General features: G+C 34.9%; 1 protein-coding gene across 1 annotated transcript in view; it reads right to left on the bottom strand.

Annotated features, from left to right (window-relative positions):
* Positions 1-15,870: 15,870 nt before the first annotated feature.
* Positions 15,871-25,763, bottom strand: part of LOC123546576 (uncharacterized) — a 47,487-nt gene continuing 37,594 nt past the window's right edge. The window contains exon 5 of the mRNA XM_045332985.2: positions 15,871-24,823. Coding sequence (XP_045188920.2) covers positions 20,442-24,823 — 4,382 coding nt within the window. The 3' untranslated portion in view covers positions 15,871-20,441. The remainder of the gene's footprint in view (positions 24,824-25,763) is intronic.

The raw sequence follows: 25,763 nt of genomic DNA, 5'->3' as shown, positions 1-25,763 counted from the left end.
AAATAATACTGCTGAATAATGATTGAAAATATTAGTAAAATTGCTTATAATATCGAATATGATGTTATTAAACAAGGCAATTGGACATATCAAATATATTATTTTTGCACTTTCTCAGTAGAAAGTATATTTAAGTTATTTTAATTGTTTATTTTGTACCCCACCCACCTAATTTACAATGCATTTTTACATATCGCTTCTACCTCTTGAAATAAAATATTTTCGACTAATCTTATGGCGTTGAATCTGAAATAAGGTTATTTCCAAACGTTACAAGAAATATAACATACAATAAGGGAAAATACGTTATTAATATCTGGTTTTAATCAGTACCTAGAAGGAAAGGATTTTGTCGAAAATGCAATACAAATCAATGTCGGCACAAGTAATTGTCTATGCTGTTATTATTAGAACATGTGCATATTACATGCATTGTTTGCAATTTTATTTAAACAAGATTTAAGTACGATCAAGACGACTATGCCGGTGGAAATTTAACAGATATTTTCTTGAAGTTAGATTCATAATAGTCGACTTAATTACTCAGAATTACTGGTTAATCATATGCATTCAAACTTGACATCAACACTGAAAGCGTTTTACTTATTTCGTCTTCAGCTCCGCGATAACAAAAGTATCTATAAACAATATTATTTATCAAACCTGCATTTAAACGTTTATTATGGGCTTTCCGTAATTATGTTTAGCTAATTGTAGGAGGATGGGCATCAGGGGCATGGGATAATCATTTCATTTTCTTTCTTTCATCATTCTATCTCTGAAACTGAAAATATTTCTCAACAGATCCGATTTGTGATAAACTCTGATTCGTGTTAATGCAACGCATCTTTGAACCGTAAAACTCTGCAGCAATGCATGTATAGGTAAGAACATGATAAATACATGAACTAAGTAAAGCCAATAGACAGAAAGCTTAAAACGTAAAATAAAGGAACGTAGTGCGGCAAAGCCTTGGAACGGTCAGTTGCAAAACAATGCTGGTGTGCTTAAACAGTAGTTTGGCAATAATGCTCACACTCTATATCTCCACCATATTCCAATGTTATAGAACATTATACGTAAACTTAATCCCCGAACTGCTGAGTGTCTTATTCAGACTGAGGGCGCACTATTAATTGAAACACAAAAAAAATGATCGAGTAAATATTTACATTAAATACGTAAATAGCCTCTGGTCCTTTAGTATTATGAAGTTCGTTAAATAGCATTATAATATAATTCAGCTTAAGCTGGTGCTAAAGGGCATGAGATTTTTTTCACCTTTCTAAACCTCTCAGGAACAAACTTAGTCAAACCAAGTCTTCTATTATCTTGATTATTTGCGTTCTATACATTCAAGGAATCTTTTTAAAGCTTTTAACAAATCATTTGCGCATGTTCTCCATGCCGTTACAGAAAGCAGAATACCAGCAGAACATTATTAAGGATCCGACAAATCAGGAAAGTAGAAAAATATCAAAGCAACTCAGCAACTCGGCCTTTAAGAACCACCAGTCATGGCGTGGTCCACCTCTTTCGTTGGTCACGATCAAAGAGGAAAGTGTAGCATCAAGCTGACAAAAGATTGAACACCGAATATGCAACATATCTCCAAATAAGAGGGTCAGAACCGCATATGATAAAACATTTCATCATTTGTGAAAATTTTCATTAAAATTGATAAATAACTACTGTTTTGATGCACTTAGTAATCGAAGTGTTTTTAAATTGCTATTAAACTTTTAAAAAAAAATAGCCCACATAAGTCTGAATTACAATCGTGAAATTTAGTAGAATATTCTTGCACTTGATAATAGGAGTATATCTGCAAAAGGACATATTGATAACGTTCATTGAATTCTTGGAAGTCGCTCTTGCAAATATATGAAGATTATATAAAAGTTAAGGAAAGTGTATTTATTAAACGTCGCATATAACCGACAAACAACATGACCTACAGCTGATTGTGACAAACTACGTATCTAGTAACAGATAGTTATCTAAGCTGATATACTTGCAGAAGATTGTATGGGGAACATCCCCATTTGAATAGAGAAAAACTCCAGTAAATAAACTTGAAAGTGTAAATCAATTTAAGATATGGAGATATATCAATCCCAAGCGATGCAGTATTGTAGTCTTTGAATTGTTAGTTTCATTTAATAACTACACCTCCCTGACATAAAAAATGTCAATTATTCGAGCAACAACTGACTGTTTGTATTTGAAAACTTCATCAAGAATTATTTTTCATATAGTAGCCACATATAACTATGTTTAACGTTTTCTAAATCATACGACAAGCTAGGTAGAAGTAGTTCTCATGGATTACTTATTATCTCTCGAAAAACTGCATTCCCTTACCGGACATCGTTTAATACGGAGATGCTTTGACAATCTGCCTCACACGTTCACATGGAACTTATTTTTAGCAATGTTACAAGCAGAAAAAGGCTTAACTGAAATTAAATACACAAGAAAAGGCGTTTAATGAAAGCAGTTATTTTGTAATTCATTGGATTATTTGGTAAATAGGTATAAAGAGTAAAGGAATCATATGAAACGACGGAAAGCACACCCTGTAATTGCTGGATTTTAATTTTTCTGGGAAGGTTTTTTTTCAGAATCTGCATATACTTTGTCGCAATATTTTTTTTACATGAGGTAAATATCAGTTCGACAGGAAGTTATACGATTTAATAAATTAAAAGTGGTACATGTATTAGAGGTTAGATTATCTATGAAACGAGCATAATCTAATTGTATATGCAATTAAGGAATCGAAAATAATATTGCTGATCATATATGCGAGCTTTGCTTGAAAATACAAATGAAGGGATGTGATTAGTGACCAAATCCTGTTCACTGAAAGGACTCAAGATGTAGTTTTTAGTATTATAAATTTTCTTCTGCAAAACATAAATATACTGTAGCGCTAAACGACGATGACATCATAGACTACTAGTATGCTGGACAAAAACATTCTTAGAGAAATCTTCTGATGATTCCTTTCGTAGATGTCTTTAACTTAGTTTTACTGGGAAGTATGTATTAATTGATTGGATTTATCAATTTCAATAGGAGAATTTGCACTACAAAATAGTTTACAACAAGCTGTAAATGCATTAGAAAAAGCATTCTTAAAATTGTAACAGGTATTTTTTCTATTGATTTTGAGTTCTGACCACAGTGTCGGGGCATTAAACTGAACTGACACACTGATACAGATAACAAGGATATATAGATACATATAATTATGCTAATCGACTATTGTACTGATAGATTATCAGACTATTTCTATTTTAAATCGAACATACTGCGCCATAAAACAGACATTTGCTCACTTAATATCGTTATTCAGTCGTTTTCGTCATTTTTTATATTTATGGATATTTGTTTTTCATTTTAAACATATGAATTCCATCCTTTTCCATAAAAGTGTTTTATCTGCTAGAATAAACATTACCTTCACTAAATATATCAATTTTGCAAACATAACATAGTTTTCAAAGACGTTGTCACCTGTAATTATTCAGCAGCCTACGTTTTTTCATTTTTTCTTAAGCCGCCATATTTATGACGTCATAATTTTTTCCAGTCGCGTGTCTGGAAAGAGATACATGGGAAATTACGATAACTCACTTCAATCTACAATGTGGGATAGGTCTCTATATTTCTCAATAATTTTCTCACGGCGGCCCATATTCCCACAAATTGACATGCACTATTTTTAGTAATTAAGTTTTAAAGCCTTGTTAAGAAATATAGCATTTATTTCAAGATATATTTTTTGTTGTCGAACGATCTGGAGGCATGCCGCTTTAAAACCAAACTTTTTAACAGGTTGGTCAGCTTTTTGATGTACCGGTACAAAGCGATTTTGTTTTCAATCGTATAGACAAAAACTTCTCACTGTTTCTTGCATACCACTGGGGTATTCTGTCATGCATTTACATTGAGCATACAACACACATTCATTGCCATAAACAATTATTTAGCTCATACATGTCTAAAATATTCTAACAAAAGTAAAAAGAAAGATCTTCGCTAGATCAAATAGACGCTGATTTGTTAAAAAAAGAGAAAACGAAACTTTAAAATAATTTTAACAAATTTCTTGCAATTGTATCATTAGGAAAAACGGTTTAGAAGGAAGAAGAATCATTTTTGCATTTTTGCACATGTTGTCATTGGTCTCACATACGAATATTTAGAGTTTATGCGACAAAATACAATCTAGTCATCCACATGTATCAAATGTGTAACGGTTTGGATACGAGTAATTGAAGAACAGTTGACGTTTTGAATTGAGTATAATTATATAGTAGTTTTGATAGCAACTAAATTCACTTGTTCAGTAAATTAAACTAGATACAACCAGCAATCTATGGCTGACATAAAATCTAGTAAGTTGGATTTTACGGCGAATCGACACAAAAATGTGACATATCACAGAGAATATAATTTATGGAAAGAAGTAACTAAATGTAATAAAACTAAACATCTAAGGTATAGCTGTCTATAAACGATATATTCGAGAATTATTATTGTAAGTAATAACTTTTGTTACTGATGCGTAAGAATGTGTTACGTATTAAGAAGGATTTATTTTCGGAAACATTTTTAAAATAATAATTATAATAATAATAATAATAACAACAACAACAACAACAATTAGATTATTTAACATTGTTCTGTACAATACGGATGTATATTTGGACGAGTATCCAGCTGAGAAAACCATAATATCAATATAGTTTCCCAGCTGGGTACGAGTCTAAATATATCTCGTATTGTACAGTACAATGTGAAATAACCTTTTTATTCTGTATCTGTTTTATTCTAGTTTAATAGTTAAATTAAAAAAGATTCACTGAGTCTGCCTTTTCTGTATATTCCTAATTAAACTCTGTACATAGAGCGCCTACTTCATCCGATTTACATTCGGAACATTTTCATGCGTTAATTTCTGGGATGTCAAATGGCCTTGCATATGGATGGCATTAAATCTAGTAAGTTGGATTTTACGGCGAATCGACACAAAAACTGTGACATATCATTGAGCTAGGTCAAAAGGACTTTTAAATATGGTGTACAAATACGTTACGTTTGATTGCCAGACCGGTGCAGATTATCCAAGTCATTCGTTTTTTTAAATTCTGGGGTCGGTCATAAGCCAGTCTACCGTCTGGAGGCTGACTTGATGTTAACAAATTCTTGTAAACTTCATTTGTCTACCATATTTGTCAGTTGCTTTTTAGGAATAGCGAGAGACTAGTTATTTTTGTATCGTTTTTTTTAACGTGCGCAGATATTTCGGTAACCACTAGTTGTAATGTGCGCAGATATCTCGGTAACCACTAGTTGTAATGTGCGCAGATATCTCGGTAACCACTTGTTGTAATGTGAGCAGCTATATCGGTAACAACTAGTTGTAATGGACTAAAACACACATGTTCACTGTGATGAATCCGACATGAATGTTTAATAACTTTGATATTTGCTCTGTCACAAAGCTATGCCGCTTCTTCAACTTAAAACATTTGGTTCAGCTTTCGTATGCATATTTGTATGTTTGTTTCACTGACCACTTTTAAGAATGAAATGAAACTTTACACACTTTTTAGACGATCCGACATGTTGTGCGTAGGTTCCATTATTTCATATTTTCAAATAGATATGCCCCATTTTGACACAGAAAGTTTGGTTAAGTATTTGTATGTTAGCAGGTATCTTATGCATCATAAGATGGTGTGTGTGTGAGAAGGGAGGGGGGTCTATGGCTTTAATATGAAATAAGGTTCGTTCTATGGGAAAAAGAGTCGGTCTGAAAATACTACTAGGGGAGACCGGGGATAGTTGTTACATGGGGTAGGTTGTTACATTGCAAATATTGAAGTGATGACGCTTCATATAAAGTCACAGATTATGCGTGTTTGTTAGTTTTAAAAGTCGCCATCTTTTACGGATGCGTTATTTAACTTGGTGACAGTTATTTGAAAAATAGAACAAAAAGCTAGATTTTGGGCCACGTAAGTAAATTTTCGAGTTTTTCATATATTTTTGGTTCATGTGCACACTTGAAATATATAAAACTTTAAAAATGTTGTTGGACTAAGCAAGGAATTGTACTAAATATCGTTAAAATCTCAAGAGGTTATATGCTTTCTCTGAGTTGTCTACCTTAGATATTGTCACGTGTTGTGGGGTCGGGGCTGTTGTTACAATTAGTGCGGGGCACGTTGGTAATACTACCAGCTGACCCAAAGAGAAGATTCACAAGAGAATCTTTATTTGAGACTGGAAACAACCGTATTAGACCTTCCTGTTTGAGACAAGGGAAACCAGAACACTACTTTTGTCATAGTAAATGCCCGATTGAACCAGGAAGCTGCATATGGGGATGGACATTGTTGGCTCTATGCTGTAGTTACATTGAATAGCAGAGATGACAACTACCCCATGCGCATACTGCTAAAAATGAAGTGAAATGACCATGCCAGTTACTATATAGATTTTTCAAATGGCCAAAATGTAACTGACGATATTAAGCGCTGTATACCTTATATTGTCGGCTTTGTGTAGCTGCCTTGGCACCTCTGCCATCTTAAACCATAAGAGCTCCTCTGGCGATACAAACATTATTGCAATTTGTCTATGGAGATGTCGTATTCAGTAGAGATATATATATATCTTGTCCTGATTGGTGTGAATAGAAATGAACATTACAGTGGCGTCAATAAAATCTAATAGTGCACTAAGAGCAGCGAACAACTACAACAGGCCTGCGTTTTCTCCAGATAAGAAATGCCAATTTAGAATGACTGCTGGATGGCGAAAGAATGTAAAAGAGCTCTTCTAACAGATACTCCCGAAAAGAGTGCTAACATAGTAAAATAAGAATTCACCACGAAACTGTGGAAAAATTGCTAAAAATGAACAAAACAAGTGCTCAAAACTAAAGAACAGAAAGCAACAAAACAAAAGAAAAATGTAAACAGATGTAAAGTCCTATTTGTCATCATTGTGGATATGTGGAGAAATGGAAGAGATGTTTGATTTAAACATATTGTATTGCCTATATACTGCAATATACAAAAAATACAAGAAGCATTTCAATAAATTATTGGGCCATAAACAATTATTTGGGCTTGCATTAATGCTGAAAAAAACAAAGTAAGAAAGATCTTCGCTAGATCAAATAGGCTATTTGTTTAATTCAAGGCGAAAACGAAACTTTAATTATTTTAAGAAATGCTGTGTATACATGTATATTAGGAAAATTTGGGAAGGATTGATCATTTTGTTTGTTGTAAATGTAATTCTTGTTACATACGAATTACTTATTGTCTTTGCGACAAAACAATTTATCCCAACGGGGGGGTAAGTTGTTATAATTGAAAACAGTTACGAATTAGTTTTATGGATAGTTTGATAGACTTCCTTTTCAGAAATTAATAGTACACCAATTTGGCTGAATAAATTTAGTTTAAAGATTTAGGGCGTCGGACACAAACAGTTAAATATTCACCGATATAATATAAAAAGTAACAAATGTAAAAATACCTCTCCTAAGTTATTTTGTTATGAACGAATAACATTTTTATAAGAAATTGTTATGATGGTAGGTGCTCATGATAACAAATTTTTCAACATAAAATAACAATTATTAAACACTTACCATTATTTTAAAGGTAAACAAATATTTGATCAATTTCATTAAAATTACAAAAAATTAGTATTTAACATTGTTTGTACCATAAGATGTATTTTTGACGAGTACCGCTGATTCAAACTTATCTATGTTTCCAAGGGGTATCAGTTCTATAATATTTCTTTGAAGTACAATTGTGAAATAAGCCTTTTATTCTGTACAAGGTTTTCTTTTTGTTTTGACTAGTGCCTTCTTTTTTCCTAATTAAATTGATCATAGTAGCCATATTTTATCTGATTTACATGGGCATTTCTCATTTCTGACCAAATTTCATGAGATGATTAATTGTAAGTTGGATTTTAGCGCACAAAAAATGTTGTATCATTTCATTGACTAGTCAAAAGGTTTTGACCAAGGTGTACCAATATTCTAATTTGGACCTCAGATTTATCAAGGGTCATTCTTTTTTTAAACTTCTGATGGTCAAAGTTGTAAAATATACCTCTATCGATGTAACAAATTCTTTAATTTTTGTTACCTAATGTCACTACTTTTTTAAATCGAGAGACCATTTTTGTATCTTTTTTTAAGTCCATATTTGGTTACCATTTTGTGCCATATTTCATGTTGAATGCCAATATTGGAAAACATTTAAGCGCTATCGGTAACACATTTGTTTTTCTTTGCTTTATACCAGGAACCACTTTGTAATTGTCCCAGATAACCATTGTTGTAATGACCTAGATTGTATCAATGGCATTTAAATCTAAGCTACAAATTTCATGTAGAATTTCAATTGTTAAAACTACAGCTTTTCCAATTAGCTTCTTCACAAGGTTTTTCTTTGTATTTTTTTTTGTTCCAGTGACCACTTTTAGACAGAATAACCTTAATAATTAAACGATCCGAATTTGTGCAGGCCTTTCATTTCCAATTTTCATAAAGATCAATTTGACACAAACAAGTTGGTTAATATACAGGTTTTATCTATGATTTGTGTTGGGGAAAAACTTGCTTTTTAAATAAGGGATTTAACATATGTCAAAACTTACCTAATTTTCATTGAGCAAACATTCAGACTAAATGGCCTAAGGTTCCAAGAAAAATATACCTCTATACGCAAACCACAATGTTTTTCTTTGATTTGACTAGTTACCTAGTTTTTGACCCAGATGATCCTTTTTCAAACTCGGCATAGCTTTCATCAAGGTTATTATCCAAGTTTCATGAAGATCAGTTGAAAATTACAGCCTCTATCGCATACACAAGCTAAATGTTGACGGACAGACGGACGCCGGACATCGAGTGATCAGAAAAGTTCACCTGAGCATTGCTCAGGGGAGCTAAAAAGGTATATACCAATGAATTTGTCCTAGAATGAGGTATACGACCAGATAGTCAAACTACGACTACGACGAATTTGGGAACAAAACTTGTCATGTTCTTTTCAAAATCAAGAGTAGTCAGATTGCTACACATGTATATCATACTCATACAGATGGGCCGTTGGAGGTTGTGGCATGCAGGAATAAAACAGGTTTGAATATTATCATTTGCAGCAATCAGTTTGATAAATAATAACATAACTGGGATGTACACGCTGAATCTTCATCATAATTGTTACATGTACAATTTTTTCCAATGGTGTACCGCTTCGGAAGCTTACTGGTAGAGCGTCCGCTTTGAGTGCGGGATGTACTGGGTTCGATTCCTGGCCGCGTCATACTGAAGACGTGAAAAACGGTACAAGTAGCTTCTTCGCTTGGCGTTCATCATTAAGAAGATAGTACTAGGATTAGTCAGACCGGTGTCAGTATAATGTGCCTGGATGGGGTATCATATAATGTGTCTATGGCGTGATATGTGTATGAGGCAGTATTATAGAGTTGGGCATTGCGCTTACTGCTACAAGAAGACAACGTCGTTCACATGACGGAAAAATTGTTGAAACAGACGTTAAACACACGCGCACACACACACGCACACACACACACATACACACACACATTACCAATGTAAATTGATACAAAAAGTAATTAAAATCGTATAGGCAATGCAACATCAGTCGCTTACAAGATGGTCCTAGGTCGCTCATCTGAGACACACATCATAACACACCATAACAGCGTAAACATGTTTGACCTAGTGATTTCATGAAAAAAATATTCTGACCAATTATCATTAAAATTGGAGCAAAGATTTTGAGCATAAATAAGTATTTTCTTTGATTTGACCTAGTGACCTAGTTTTTTACCCTCAGATGACCCATATTCGAACTTGACCTAGATTTCATCAAGGCTATCATTCTGACAAAATTTCATAAATATCAATTGAAAAATACAGCCTCTATCACATACACAAGGTTTTACTTTGATTGATCTAATGACCTAGTTTTTGACCCCAGACTATACATATTTGAACTTGACCTAGATTTCATCAAGGGTATCATTCTGACCAGATTTTATGAAAATCCAGTGTAAAATGCAGTCCCGATTACATACATAAGGTTTTTCCTTGATTTGACCTAGTGACCTAGTTTTTAAACCCAGATGACCCATATTCAAACTCGTCCTAGATTTCATCAAGGCTATCATTCAGACAAAATTTCATAAAGATCAGTTGAAAAAAAATAGCCTCTATCGCATACACAAGGTTTTACTTTGATTTGACCTAGTGACCTAGTTTTTGACCAAGATGACCCACATTCCAACCTGACCTAGATTTCACCAAGGCAATCATTCTGACCAAATTTCATGAAGATCAATTGAAAAATACAGCCTCTATCGCATACACAAAGTATTTCTTTGATTTGACCTGGTGGCCTACCTTTTGATCCAAGATGACCCATATTCAAATTTAACCTAGACTTTATCAAGGCAATCATTCTGACCAAATTTTAGGAAGATCAATTGAAAAATATAGCCTCTATCGCATACACAATGTTTTTCTTTGATTTAACCTAGTGACCTAATTTTTGATCCCAGATAAACCATATTCAAAACTGACCCAGATTTCATCAATGCAAACATTCCGGCCAAATTTCATGAAGATCAATTGAAAAATACAATCTCTATCGGATACACAAGGTTTTCCTTTGATTTGACCTAGTGATCTAGTTTTTGACCCTAGATGACTCTTTTTCAAACTCGGCCTAGATGTCATCAAGGTAATCTTTCTGACCAAAATTCATGAAGATTAATTGAGAAATACGCATACACAAGGTTTTTCTTTAATTTGACCTAGTGACCTAGTGTTTGACCCCAGACGACCCATTTTGAACTCGTCCTAGATTTCATCAAAGTGATCATTCTGACCAAATTTCATGGCGATTAATTGAAAAATGCAGCCTCCATTTCATACACAATGTTTTTCTTTGATTTGACCTAGTGACCTAGTTTTTTATCCCAGATAACCCATTTTCAAGCTCGGCCTAGATTTTATCAAGGCAATCATTCTGACCAAATTTCATGAAGATCAGTTGAAACATACAGCCTCTATCGCACACACAAGATTTTTCTTTAATTTGACCTAGTGACCTAGTTTATGACTCCAGATGACCCATTTATACTCGACCTAGATTTTATAAAGGTAATCATTCTGACCAAAATTTATGAAGATTAATTGAAAAGTACAGCCTCTATTGCATACACAAGGTTTTTTCTTTGATTTGACCTAGTGACCTAGTTTCTAATCCAGATGACCCATTTTCAAACTCGGCCTATATTTTATCAAGTCAATCATTCTGACCAAATTTCATGAAGATCAGTTGAAAATACAGCCTCTATCGCATACACATTCTAAATGTTGACAGACAGACAGACAGACGACAGACGACGGACGCCGGACATCGAGCGATCAGAAAAACTCACCTGAGAATTGATCAGGTGAGCTAAAAAAGTTCATCCAGTTAACTCACTGAGTTGACCACAACACTTCAAAGAAAGATGTCTTGAGTTCGATACAGGGGCGTGGCGCGTGTTCCTTATTATTTGTCAGTTGCAGCATTACAGAATTCGGTTGGGGGCATGGTAAGTGTCGGGTTGTCGTACGACAGGCGCCATTTCATTTACCAAAATGTTGAGCGTCATACCGTACTGTTGGGCGACGTGCTACATATTGTACCGCGACGCGTGACAGTTCAATACGGCACCCTGACACCCTTCCGTAAAACAGATGCTTTTTTTTTCAAAAAAAGAAGTATTTATGCCTATCAAAATGATGCTCGTTTTCTGACTCGGAATCTGACTTAATTTATATAACAAAATTTGTTTTATTGTTTGTTTGCTTTTTCGTTGTACTGGGTTTAAAGCCTATTTTCAACATTATTTAAATTACTCAACTAGAACTGTCACAGCAGTGACGAATACCCCCACAATACGGTCTTGTCACAAAAGAATCGCAACTAGAAGAAAGACATTGCCACAAGAAGGTGCAATTTAAATCGAACTTGACCTGTATTTTTTGATGTTACACATGTGTACCAAAATTTATCTAAATCTGTCAAGCCTTTTGTGAGTTATTGTCCGGCAACCATGAGTCTGACGAATTGTAAGCTGGAAAGGGGCCATAACTACATATAAAATTGGTGGTTTGTAGCCAAAGTCTAACTTTACCTGTATTTTATGATGTTACACCTATGTACCAAAAACATTTAAATCTGTCAAGAACTGTCACTGGAGTGTTTAGTGACTCCAATGGTGGACGAATATTTCACAATAGCTTGAGTCTGTGGTTAAAAATATCAAATAATAAGAGAGGTACAGATATAGTGTATCAAAACACTATATAAGTATAATTCTAAGCAAAAAGGGGGCATAATTCAGGAAATACTGGTGCAAAAGTTATGCACCTTGTGTCCAATGATGTAGATGATGATGTGGAACAATAACTTTTAGCTTGAAACAAATGCAATTCGTAATAACTGAGATATAGTGAAAATGCATCAAAATTTACCTTACATTTTAAGTAAAAGGGGGCACAATTCATGAACAATTGGTGCCAGAGTTATGCACCCTGTGTCACATGATGTGGGTGATAAGGTGGAAAAAAATTTAAAGTTTGAATCAAATCCATTTAGTAATAACTGAGATATAGTGAAAATGTATCAAAAGTAACCTTAAATTCTAGTAAAAGGGGGCATAATTCATGAAAAATTCGTGTCAGAGTTAAGCACTTTGTGTCACATGATGTGGGTGATAAGGTGAAACATCTGTTTTAAGTTTGAATCAAATCCGTTTTGTAATAACTGAGATATAGTGAAAATGCATCAAAATTTACCTTAAATTCTAAGTAAAAGGGGGCATAATTCGTGAAGAATTATGCACCTTGTGTCACATGATGTGGGTGATAAGGTGAAACATCTGTTTTAAGTTTGAATCAAATCCATTTTGTAAGAACTAAGATATAGTGAAAATGCATTAAAAATATCAAATAATAAGAGAGGTACACATATAGTGTATCAAAACACTATATAAGTATAATATTATATTAAAATTTTTGCAGGGAATAAGTATCTATTTTTGATCCTATACTATATGTGAATATTACGCCAAAATGGGTAACGTCTTTTGACGTCGTCATTGACGTCGTACTTTCCTGTGACGTCATACTATTTTGTTATTATACTCTGATGAAGTCCAATGGACGAAACATGTTAGTTTTGAAGTAAAAAGTATATTTCTGGAGTTAGTTCTTCTCTTTATCTATTTCTTACAATTATATCTGAAGAACTCCGCATCTGTAACAGATCCTTCGGAAGAATGGAAGAATCAGAATAAAAAATGATAAAGAATATTGAGAGACTTGCTGATTTTCAAATGCGAAAATCATTGCATATCAGATTTTAGGAAAATTGTTTGTCACAGAATATATCTCCAAAAGGACTACAAGTAAATTTAAAAGTTCAAGTGGGAGAAAATGACCGCCTCCAAGCTGCAGTTGATCGATTGTTAAAGAAAACATCGCTTGAAGTAACTCGTCTGGTTTCTGAAGAACATAGACAGCAACTGCATGAATCAAAACCTAAAATGACTGAACAGGAAAACAGGCTGAAGGCAAAACTAAAGAACGAAACAAAATGGATAACTGTCACACAGGACATCTTTGAAAAAACAGAAACCAAAAAGAATAAAATTCTACAAAAGTTTTGCAGAAAAGGATGTTAAATGTTCCAGTCAACAACACTTTCTGTCCTGAGATAAATGAAAATAACATTCAGAACAAGAGGAACAACAAGAAAAAGAAAAACAACAACAAGGAAAACAACAAAAAGAAAAACAACAACAATAAAAAAGAGAGAAAAAGAGACGAGATGATCCAGAGAAAACTACTGCTGCCAAACAACAAAAAACTTCATCTGGAAAAAATTAAGAAAATGCAGAAAAAAATCCAATTTCTTCTCGCACTAACTTAAATCAGTCAAAAAACGGGATGCCCCCAGGCAACGCACAGAATATGACCTACGCGAATGTCACAAAATGGGGGAAAAACAACAGAAGAGGGACGAGAATCAGTCTCCGAGGATCAAACCTCGGGGTTCACAGAGCTGCCTCAAGGAGTCCATAGATCACTCATCAAGTGTCTGGGAGAAATAAAAGGAACAGGAGATTCATCCGAATTCAAAGTAGGAGAAAATGGCAACAACAAAAGAAAATACAGAAAGAAATACAAAGGGACAAGGAGACAGTGAAAAATCTTTCTTCAAGGGAACTTACAAACTGTAAGTACTGACTTTTAGGTAAGGGACTAAAATTTTGTCTTAAACCTAAGCACCATAATGAGATACAGTTAAAACAAGAGATTTTTGAGTTCACGAGACGTTTACGGTTGAAAGAATATTTTTACACGCCGGAAGAGGATTCTGATGGTGAAAATGATTGTGATAGTGCTGAAGGTGGGAAAAATAAACAGAAATATAAGAAAAAACATTCAATATTTACTTCACCTTCTGGAAGAGACTCTACACTTGATTTTTACATTGATGCTATAACGCATGAACTTCTTCAAAAGAACAGTAAGTACAGGTTTCGACTTAACCTATCTACTGATGAACTTTCTGCCCTGAAAAATCTTCGAAATGATGATAGTATAATCCTTAAGAAATTTGACAAAGGCTCGGATATTGTGGTAATGAACAGAACTGATTATATTGCTGAAGTCAACAGACAGCTGAATAATACTACAAAAAACTTGATCATAACCCTGTTGAACAGTTTTCAAAAGATGTTACTGATGTTTTAGATGTTATTTGTAGGAATGTTAATGGTGATTCTAATGATACTTTAGTTGTACCTAGTGATGCCAGAACGCCACAGTTTTACATCTTGCCCAAAATTCATAAAGATATTAACTCAGAACTACCACTTGGTTACCCGGGACGGCCAATTGTATCTGGGTATAACTCTGTTACTGAAGGCATATCTGAATACATTGATAATATATTGAAGCCACACGTGGAAGCCTTAAAATTAACCTTAAATTCTATGTAAAATGGGGCGTAATTCATGAAAAAAATTGGTGTCTGAGTTATGCACTTTTTGTCACATGATGTGGGTGATAAGGTGGAACATAAATTTTAAGTTTGAATCAAACCCACTTAGTTATAACTGAGATATAGATTTCGGGACGGACGGGACGTGACGGGACAAAACTGACTCTTATGTAGCATCCCCTCCCCCAAACATGTTTGGTTGGGGTATAATTAAGGTCAGTTTACCTAACCACATCTCGTGGATTCTGCGCCAGTACTGACTTGGTCTCCGCAAATAACCAAGAATAGGGTCACGCGGTTAACTTCGAATCACTTACCACTACCCTCTTGTGGTTTGGAACCTTGCTTAGGGTTAAGGGTTAAAATTCTTTCATCGAGCTGGCTTACGGAAGGTAGATGGTTCTACCCAGGTGCCAGCCCGTGGTTAAATAATACCCTAAGGAGTGCCTGGAGTCTTCCTCTACCATTAAACGCCGGTAAGCCGGCAAGCCGGCACATGACCTATAAATGTGCCGATGGGACGTTAAACCCAACAAGAAGTAACTAACAACTCCTATGACTAGAATGTAGAGGGCACCGTTGTTTATCAAATTGTTAAGTAGAACATACAGTGATCCTGAGGATCGAAGTCGCGACCTTTTGATGCAAACAATTGTGCTCTACTTTCTAAGCTAAGCAAGTGGACTTACTTAAAAAATGAACTAATGTGGCCTATACAAGAACTACACAAAAGAGTAGTAAATTTCCAACATTTTTTTCATCAATGTACATCTGTATACACATGATTTTCTCTACTTATTTTATTTTAATAACAGGGAAATCATAAAAGGAATGTTTCTGCGAACTTATCAAGGTAATTGATTGGAAGAAAAGAAATTGAATTGTGTGTACATGAGAACAGGTTGGTATTCAAATTATACCCTACTAGTATCTGGTTATCAACCTACGCTCGTGTGCTGTTAATTTGATACGCTAAATAAAAAAGAAGCCGTGTGGTAATTAGAGGTACTTGCTCGTGAAAGTATAAATGCTCCTTTCTTCTCGATGAGATATATTCCATATTCACTCAAAACAATAAGATATCCTCTTTTGAGGGACATTGGCCTCATTTGAGCAAACTCGGTGTCCGACGGAAAGCTATAATTTGCCGTTATGAGCCCAAGGCAAGACAAGCGAAACAATATATATGTAACACCACATGTTAAGTAAAATGATTATGCAGCAAACAATGTTCGTCAATATTGCATTTAAAGAATTACCACAGCTTGGATACAGAATGAAACAGATTCAAAATAAAAGTAAACATGACTAATAAATATTACCGTGTACTGTTTATGGGATTAATTTTAGATTCAACTGTGTTCCTGTACATTGAACATATTAAAGGCATTGAACTCCAGATTTTTAGCCAAACAAGATCTTTCTTTAAAATTGAAGTTATATTATGAACATTAAAAGAGTTTTTGTTTCTAAACTATCTTATAAATGCCAAATCAAGACAAAAAGATGTCCGGGTTGGGAGTCGAACTCCGGCCGCTGCGACAATAAAAAATTTTACGCTGTCTTTGCCAATATTGCTACGGAAAACTGTGTTAAGCGTGTTAAATATAGATATTTATAATAAAGGCAGTTTACCTCGCGTAAAGCGTAATAAACGCTTTTCGATTTTTAGAATAAAAAAATAGTACAAATGTTTCCATAATATACAGCCTGTCAATAATTAAATTTCAAAGCTTTCTTTAGAAATATAGCATTAATTTCCTGATATGTTTTATTTGTGTTGTTGTTGTTGTTGGCGAACGATCTGGAGGCCAGTGCCTTTAAACAGTATTTGATCATGCTAATTGGCGGATATTGTGTTTCTTGCAAGGAATTGTGAAACAAAATGAAATGTTTAATATTTAAAGGGAATAGACAAATAAATGTAGGGTTTTTATTGACAATTCAACTGAATACTTTTATTGAAAAAAAAAAACAAACATATGACTGTTAATCAACAATACAATGCTCTTACATAGCGGCATGAGACAATATTTTCATAAGACAAAAGTACTTGAAACAAAATGGGACTGTATATACACTTTTTCTTAGCAAGATATATTGTTGTTACATTTCTAAAACAATCTAACAAATAGTCTTGAAACATATAGTCTTATTACATAAAAATCATTCAGCATGACAGTCTTATAACATACAAAAGTCGCCATATGACGACGTTAAACCCAACAAAAAATATAACATACAAAAATATTCAGCATAAGGAATAGTTTTGTAACATAAAAAATTATACAACATAACATAGTCTTATTTAAAAAAAAAACATTCAAAATGACTGATAGTCTTATAACATACAAAAATATTCAAAACGATAGCCTTATTACATACAGAATCATTCAACATGACAGATAGTCCTGTAACATACAAAATTATACAACATAACAGATAGTCTTATTACATAAAAAATATTCAACATGGCAGATAGTTTTATAACATACAAAATTAAACAACATAGCAGATAGAGAAGGTCTTACACATAAAATTTACAGTATCCTCATTACATACAGAAACATTCAAAATGAAAGATAGTCTTACTACATAACGTATTCAACATAACATATAGTCTTATTACATACAAAATTATTCAACATGCCAGACAGTCTTGTAACATACAAAATTATACAACATAACAGATCGTCTTATATTCAACATAACAGATACTCTTATAACAAAAACGTAGCGCGTAGTCTTACAACAAGCACACTTATACCAAATTATGCATGCTCAAATAATAATGATATAACTACTATTTCATAAGAAAATGTATCCCCAGTGCAATATTTACATACAGTATTTATTTACAATTTATAATGTGAAACTTGGCCGGAGGCAGTTATAGTTTGATGAATAATCTAAGCTGTCATAGATCAAAGAACAAAGTAAAGACAATCAGGAAATAAATTATAATTAAATCAATACATTAATATACGTAAACGTAGACTAACTTTATTTTAGAGACAGTAAGATGTACCGCGGTAGCTGTCTGATACTTTAAGACTATTTATCTACAAAAACTGTGTGTGCATCAAGATAATTAAACAACTTACAAAATCTGTGACTGTCTTAATTCTAAACCAGTGTTTTATCAATCTAACTTTACTAATTATATGCAGTTCTCCGTAAATTATTTCACTAGACTTTCAAAGTATGCTTATGGAATATTAAACCTAATGTTTCTACATATGGTGCAGTTTGAAAATCGAATAATTAAACTCCTGTTTCTGTACAAAGCATTTGATTAAAACGTGTTTCGCAGCTTACTGTGAAAGTGACTTGTACCAGAAAATGATAAAGTTACACGCAAATACACAATTTTGTATCTATATTCAGCTTATGATGATTACAGAGCAAGTACATTTTTTCGCCTTTTGCCCGTCTCTACAAACTACAAACTACGAGCAATCAACAGTGCTTCTCTTTCCTTCTGTTCACAATTGTAAAAACACTACATAAAGTAGCGATAACTAGAGCTATCACTAAAGGTGATGAATGTACCCCCCGCATGCACTGACACAGTACATTGCAATTTAACGCACACAAGATTGCATAATTATGTGGACTGTATGTATATAGACTGTATGTATACAGTATAGTAACAAAAAACAAAGTCCCATAACTATGCAGAATATTTATCTAAAAGAATGTAACATGCACCATGCACAATTAGGGTTGGTACTGATCACTTGTGTGAAGTTTCATTAAATTGTGTATAAGGGTTTGGTAGATTAGGCACGCACAAGATTGCATATGCAGACTGTATGTACATAGTATGTTAACAAGAACAAAGTCCCATAACTCTGCAATTTTTGTCGCTGAAAGAACCTAACATGCCCCATGCACAACTACTGTTGTTACTGATCACTTGTGTGAAGTTTCATTAAATTGTGTCAAGGGATGAGGGGAGATGGTGCGCACAAGATTGTGTCTATGTATATAGTATAGTAACAAAAAAAACAAAGTCCCATAACTCTGCAAATTTTTTTTTTTGAAAGAACCTAACATGCCCCATGCACAACTACTGTTGTTACTGATCACTTGTGTGAAGTTTCATTAAATTGTGTCAAGGGGATGAGGAGAGATGGTGCGCACAAGATTGTGTCTATGTATATAGTATAGTAACAAAAAAAAAAAAAGTCCCATAACTCTGCAAATTTTTTTCTAAAAGAACCTAACATGCCCATGCACAACTACTGTTGGTACTGATCACTTGTGTGAAGTTTCATTAAATTGTGTCAAGGGGATGAGGAGAGATGGTGCGCACAAGATTGTCTATGTATATAGTATAGTAACAAAAAAACAAAGTCCCATAACTCTGCAATTTTTTTTTCTAAAAGAACCTAACATGCCCCATGCACAACTACTGTTGGTACTGATCACTTGTGTGAAGTTTCATTAAATTCTGTCAAGGGGATAAGGAGAGATGGTGCGCAGAAGATTGCGTCTACGGACAGACGGACAGACAGACAGACGGACAGACAGACAGACAGACAACCTGAAACCAGTACACCCCCCTTACAACTTTGTTGTCGGGGGGTACAAAAAGCGATCAAATGCATAAGAAAAAAAATACAAGCAAATTCACTGAATTGGTATTCCCCGCCATACGGGATAATCGGGATGGTTCGAACTAAATGGACATCGCCAACAAAATTCGTAATCCACACAAACATCCGCTGCACAACAAGTGATTTATGAAAAATTACTTGTTGTCACACAAGTTTCCTTGAGTAAATTACTTACGAGAGACCATGTATATACCTGTGTCTCCATATTTCAATTATTCTAAGTATTTGTAAAGTGTTCATTACCTGCATCAAGAAATACTACTAATTAACATCATTTAGACCACATCGACTATATCATACTTAACCAAGTTTTTGAGTATATGTTGAAATGTCCGATATTAAGTTTGTTGTATTCATAAATACCCCACATCACGGGCAAATAACGGAATGCTAATTTCTTTCATAAGATTAATCCTAATGACAAAAAGTCCATACATGTACCTTTACCCTTCTGTATGAAGTTTTCGATAAATGCAACTTACTAGTTGCTGTCGGCATGTTCATATTAATTCATTTAAGTTCAGTCTGTCTCAAAAGTATATCATGCATCGTCAGAATATGTTTGCTTTTGTACGTACAAGTAAATCTGTTACAAAATAAACAACGCACAGATGAGTATGTACACTGGGTATTTTGTTGTGTATTGAACATCTGATATATTAAATTGCCTGTATGATTACCATGTTTGAAATGGTGGCAAAGTGTCTGTATATATACGCAGTGTTTTGCCGTTGTTTTTAAACGAAGCCCAACAGAACATTTTCTTTGTGGTGAATTTCGATGCAGCTAGAACACCACACTCGCAAACTAAGTGATAGATGTTAGGGTTTCTGAAAAATATATCCAAGGTCTGAGTTTGGTCATACAGTCTCATATCCTTATTTGGATCATATCTGGTGTATTCTTGTCCTGACTGTATCTTGACAGTAAATCTTCTATCACTTGACATGTCAGGAGGTGTTCCCTCCCCTAAACCTGGCAAAGGAGCGTTTGTTCCGCGGATTACATTCGATCCTAGCGAGCTTTGGAAGTATACGTCCCACTTAGTTGTTTCTGACATCTTTATGTCCACGGTAAAGTTTTCAGTCATGAGTTTGCATATAATCTGATGACGTTTCCAGTGTTGTTTCTGACATTCTTTAGAACAGTAGCTTGCCTTCTTACACTTCCCACATTTTTTCAGTTTGTTAGAATCAATATGACAGAAACAGCATGTTTCTACAAGGTCTAGGATTTGTCGTGGATGTTGTTGGCCTCTGTTGTTATTTTCAATTACATTTCTTGATGTTATGATAGGTGGTAGTGAAAAAATAGTGCTCTCATCATCCATCATACCGATATCTTTCATCCTTTCCATTAGACCTTTGTTTTCATGTAACGACCTAAGAAGGACATTCGTTTCGGGGACCCTTTCTGTATGAACAGCAGGGCCAGTATGGTCCCGGATAGTATTTCCATCTATCGTGACCGGTGCTGAGTAATTTACACCAATTCTTATGCCGCCGCACTTGTTCTCAAATACATCATTGTTGCATATGTTTGTTGTTGATCTAGATTTCACCATCATTCCCCAAAGCCAGTTTTCAAATATTTTGTTTCCAGAAACATCATACGATCCCCCATCCAAAGATATTCCAGACATTCCATTTTGATAGATTAAATTATCAAAGATAATGCACGTTGATCCGCCTTCTGAATTCGATGTTTGTGTTAAACGGGACTCCCCTATGTCCAGATTGCCTCCGCACCAGATCCCTTCGTTTTTGTTGTTTTGTATTACACAGTTTTTTACAACCCCTCTTCCTTTCGGTCCTATCGCCACTCCATGGAACTGATTATCGCAAATTGTACAATCTTCAGCAACTGTAAAGCCTCCTTCTCTTGCCTCAACACCCATCTGTCTCATATTACTGATCGTACTGTGTCTTATCGTAAGAACAGATCCTTCAGTACTGAGAGTTCCCCCACCACCGCACCTGTTTAGTGTGCAATTATCTATTAATACATTTCCATTCCCTTTTGCACAGATGCCGGGACAACCAACGATTCCGCTCGGATGCGGACATGACGCTTTTTCCTGCAACGCATTTAAATTTCTGCACTCCTCCGGGTTTGGATTTAAACAACCACGACGACCATTACAAAACGGAAAGTCTTCGCAGCCCTTTCTACCGTTTGAAAGCACACATCTGTAAAATGTTGCGTTCACTCGACCATCGACAAATATTTGCCCAGTCTCGTTAGGAAAAGTCACGTTTTCAAAAAATACATTAATATCGGTTTCGAATTGAAACTTAGAACTTATTTTACTCGGGTGGATCAAGGAAACTCCTAGCGGGCTATGGATTTCAACACCTTCTTCTATACCGATGATCTGGACACTTTTTGTAGCGATCTCTGCTTTATAAAGATTTATCTTGTAACTACCTTTACGTAGCAATAATGTTGTATAAGCCCTATTCATCATGGAAACCATTTCCTGTCCTAGAGTGGATTGATCTTCTATAATTTTGAATCGTACAACTGGATATTCAATTTTCATCCTGTATTCTAGTAAACACTGGTTATTAAGGTATCCGGCAACAGCTGCAGCTGCCAAACCAGCCGATTCCCAGGACTTCGGCAACACGCCAATACGAATAAGATTAGCAATTGCATATGCCTTCCATGAATACGCTTTGTGTGCGTTCGGATCTTTCTGTATACATAAATCTGCATCACGCATAGCGTTTTCATAATCGGAAACTCTTAAGTAGGCAAGACTTCTGTTTGAAAGAACTTTTGGATCAATATTTCCTTGACTGGCAGTGATTGCTTCAGTATAACATTGAATGGCATCTTGGTATTTCTGTGACTTAAAAGCGTCATTTCCCATAATGCGCAATGGTTCTGGATCCAACAGTACAACGGTTTGTGCTTGATCTACTCCTACCAACGGTTCTGTTCCCGTTGACATAGCCATTGTCATACTACTTTGTATAATCTCTCTGTCATTCTGTAAAAGGGGTATCTTTATACATGTTAGTTCTCTGTAATCGGATTCAGCAATGCCAAGTGCCGGTATGATGCTCAACATTTGAGCTTGGCAGGCTAACGCCTCGTCTTGTCGTTGAAACAGACTGTGGTATATTGCAGTTGTTTGTAACAGCTTTGTGCTTTCAACATTAAAGCAAATATGCATCTGTTCCTTATTGGTCTTTGTAAACTCGAACAGATAGGTTTTTAATGTATTTGCATTGAGTGCTAATTTACTCCACATCTGTAATGAAGCTCTGCCTACATTTTCTTCTTTTAAAGCCTCTCTTGGCGACTGCGTGATCTCAAGAGCCTTGTTTATCATACGTGTTGCACACTGTAAGATGAACGCTTTCCGATCTGAATCAGTCAGATTCTCTCTGATGACCTCCTGCACTAACCGATGGACGCTGAGGGTACTGCCACCACAACGACTGAACAAAGAGAATCGTGCAAGTATTTCAGCAACCTGCTTCACTCCTATTTCTTCTTGGAACGCGTCAAGAAGATCTTCGTCTAAAATCTCGGGTGAACCTACATTCAAAATAGTCAGTGGAATTTCATCTGCATAAAGAAATGCTGATATTTCCATTACAGTAACTGCTGCACATCCTAGTCCTTCTTCTTCGGACTGCTTGTCTATATAGTCAAAATTCAGTTGCCATGTTGTCCGTACAGCTTGACGTTCTTTTGATACATTAAATCGAGATCTACTAGCTTTGAGTATTTTCAGTCTTTTTCGATTAAATTTTTCTAGATATTCTTTGAAGGTACAGTGTAAAGTTTTTATATGTGCGGCTGCTTGTTCCAAAGCGAGCGGTAGACCGCCGAGCTCCTCTATCAATATTTCGAGACTGTGGTCGTTTTTATCATTCTTACAGCCCGAGCGAGTTGTCATGAACTGAGCGCTTTCACGTTCAGTCAGTATATCTAGTGTAATGCAGTCCTTTAATTTGACATTGAACTCATCTCCCGCTTCTTCCGCCTCCCTTCTAGATGTAATTATAATATGGCCTTTTGAATTCCTTTTCCAAGCTCCGAGAAGCAATTCTTTTACACCACTTCTAATTTCCTCCATATCTACATTATCGATCACAAGTAGCCATCTATCTTGTATAGAGGACATCCATTTTAGCGTCTTTGTGAGTGTTTCTTTTGCATCTTTCCCAACTGTATTTGTGTCTATGGCTAGACGTTGTATAGAATCTTCCAACGCTTCGGTTGTTTCCGCTGACATCCAAAACACACCTCCAGGATAAAAACTTTGAAAAGTCCAAGCATATTCAACAGACAAGGTTGTTTTTCCAATTCCGCCTAATCCACAAATAACTTGTACATGATGGCCGTTGCTATGTCTTTGAAACTCGTCTTGAAGCGTTTCTAATTCATCCTCTCGACTTACAAATGAAGAAACTCTATCTGGGGGATAGAAAAACACTTTGCCATTTGGCCTTACAGATGATAAATATTTAGTTAACTCCTCAATATCAACTCTATTTTTAGCGACGTCAGCTTTTGTATCCTCCAATTCAGTCTTCGTGTTTTTAACTTCGGTTTTTGCAATTTCAATATCAGTCCTAGCATATACAATCTCTGTCTTGGTATCATGTAGTGTAGTCCTGTTTTCTGATACTCCCAAAGATATATCGTCTAAACGGCTTTCTAAGTGGTCAACCTTCTGCATGGAATTAACAAGCTCCAGCTGTGTTTTATTGACATTAGATTGTACATCTTCTATATGAGTCTTCATCTTTTCAATGGTGTCAGCATGATGTTCATGTGCATCTTGCAAATCATCTACTGTATCTGTCAGCGCATTCAAATTGCCTTTCAATCCCGACGTATCCGTCAATAGATTATTTATTTTATCAGTTGTTTCATTTAAAGTGCCTTCCATAGAAAGTATAGCTTTATGAACAGCTTTGAAACTCTCACCTGTTTGTGGCACAATGTCAAGAATGTATTTACTTAGCGCTCTTGTTTCATTTTTGAGTTCCTGTACCAGCTCTACACCAAGTGTTGTGCCTTGTAGAAACTGCACTCCTACAATGAAATAAATCTGAAATAAAATCTGCGCACAATAATCAAAGTACCAAAGCAAGAACTGTCAGAGGAGACAGAGCGCTCGAGTATTTCGATGCTTTATAACGAATTAGGGCATACCTGATGAAACTAGAGCTAAGACCGCCATAATAAGTATCACCTTCCCTCCCCAACCCTCGAAATAAGTATGATAATGTTGGACAATAGTTTGAGTCAACTCCTATAAATAACAGAGATAGAGTGAAAACGAATCAAAACATTAACCAGAGTCTAGTATAAACGGAGTATAATTCATGGAATATTTCTGCCAATGCAATGCATTTTGTGTCATATGACGAAGGCAATATTTGTAAATCAACTATTGCAAGTTTGAATCCAATCCATTCAGTAATTACCGAAACAGAGTGAAAAGGTATCAAATCTTTAACCTGAAATTCAAAGTAAAAAGGCGGCTTAGTATTGAGCCGGAATTATAGACCTTGTCATGTGATGTTGATTATTATAACTATTTTAAGTTTTTTTAAATCCATCTAAAAGCCAAGAAGATATCGCATATAAACTGAAAGTCTAAGTGAAATGGGTCATACTTCATGAAATATTGGTAATGACAGTAATGGGCATTGTGTCACATCATGTGGGCAATGAATAAACCAAAAATGTAAAGTTTAAATGAAATCCGAGTCGTATTATCAGTGTTATTTACAGTGACAATGTAAAATGCATCAAAACTTTAAACTGTAATTCTAAGAAAAAGTGGACATGATTCATAAAATAGTGGTGCCTAAGTTATGGATTTTGTGTCGTACTGATGCTGTGGTAATGTGCAGCAAAGAGAGATGAAGTATAGGATAGCCATCCATATAATTCGCATAATCGAGCTAAAATTTAAAATGCTAAATTGATTGTATTCAGCCTTAATTTGCAAAATATTATGATTACA

The sequence above is a fragment of the Mercenaria mercenaria genome, chromosome 9, assembly GCF_021730395.1.
Source record: "Mercenaria mercenaria strain notata chromosome 9, MADL_Memer_1, whole genome shotgun sequence".
Classification (NCBI taxonomy): Eukaryota; Metazoa; Mollusca; class Bivalvia; order Venerida; family Veneridae; genus Mercenaria; species Mercenaria mercenaria.
Note: the sequence above shows the minus strand (reverse complement) of the source record. Positions and strands in the feature narration are given on the sequence as shown.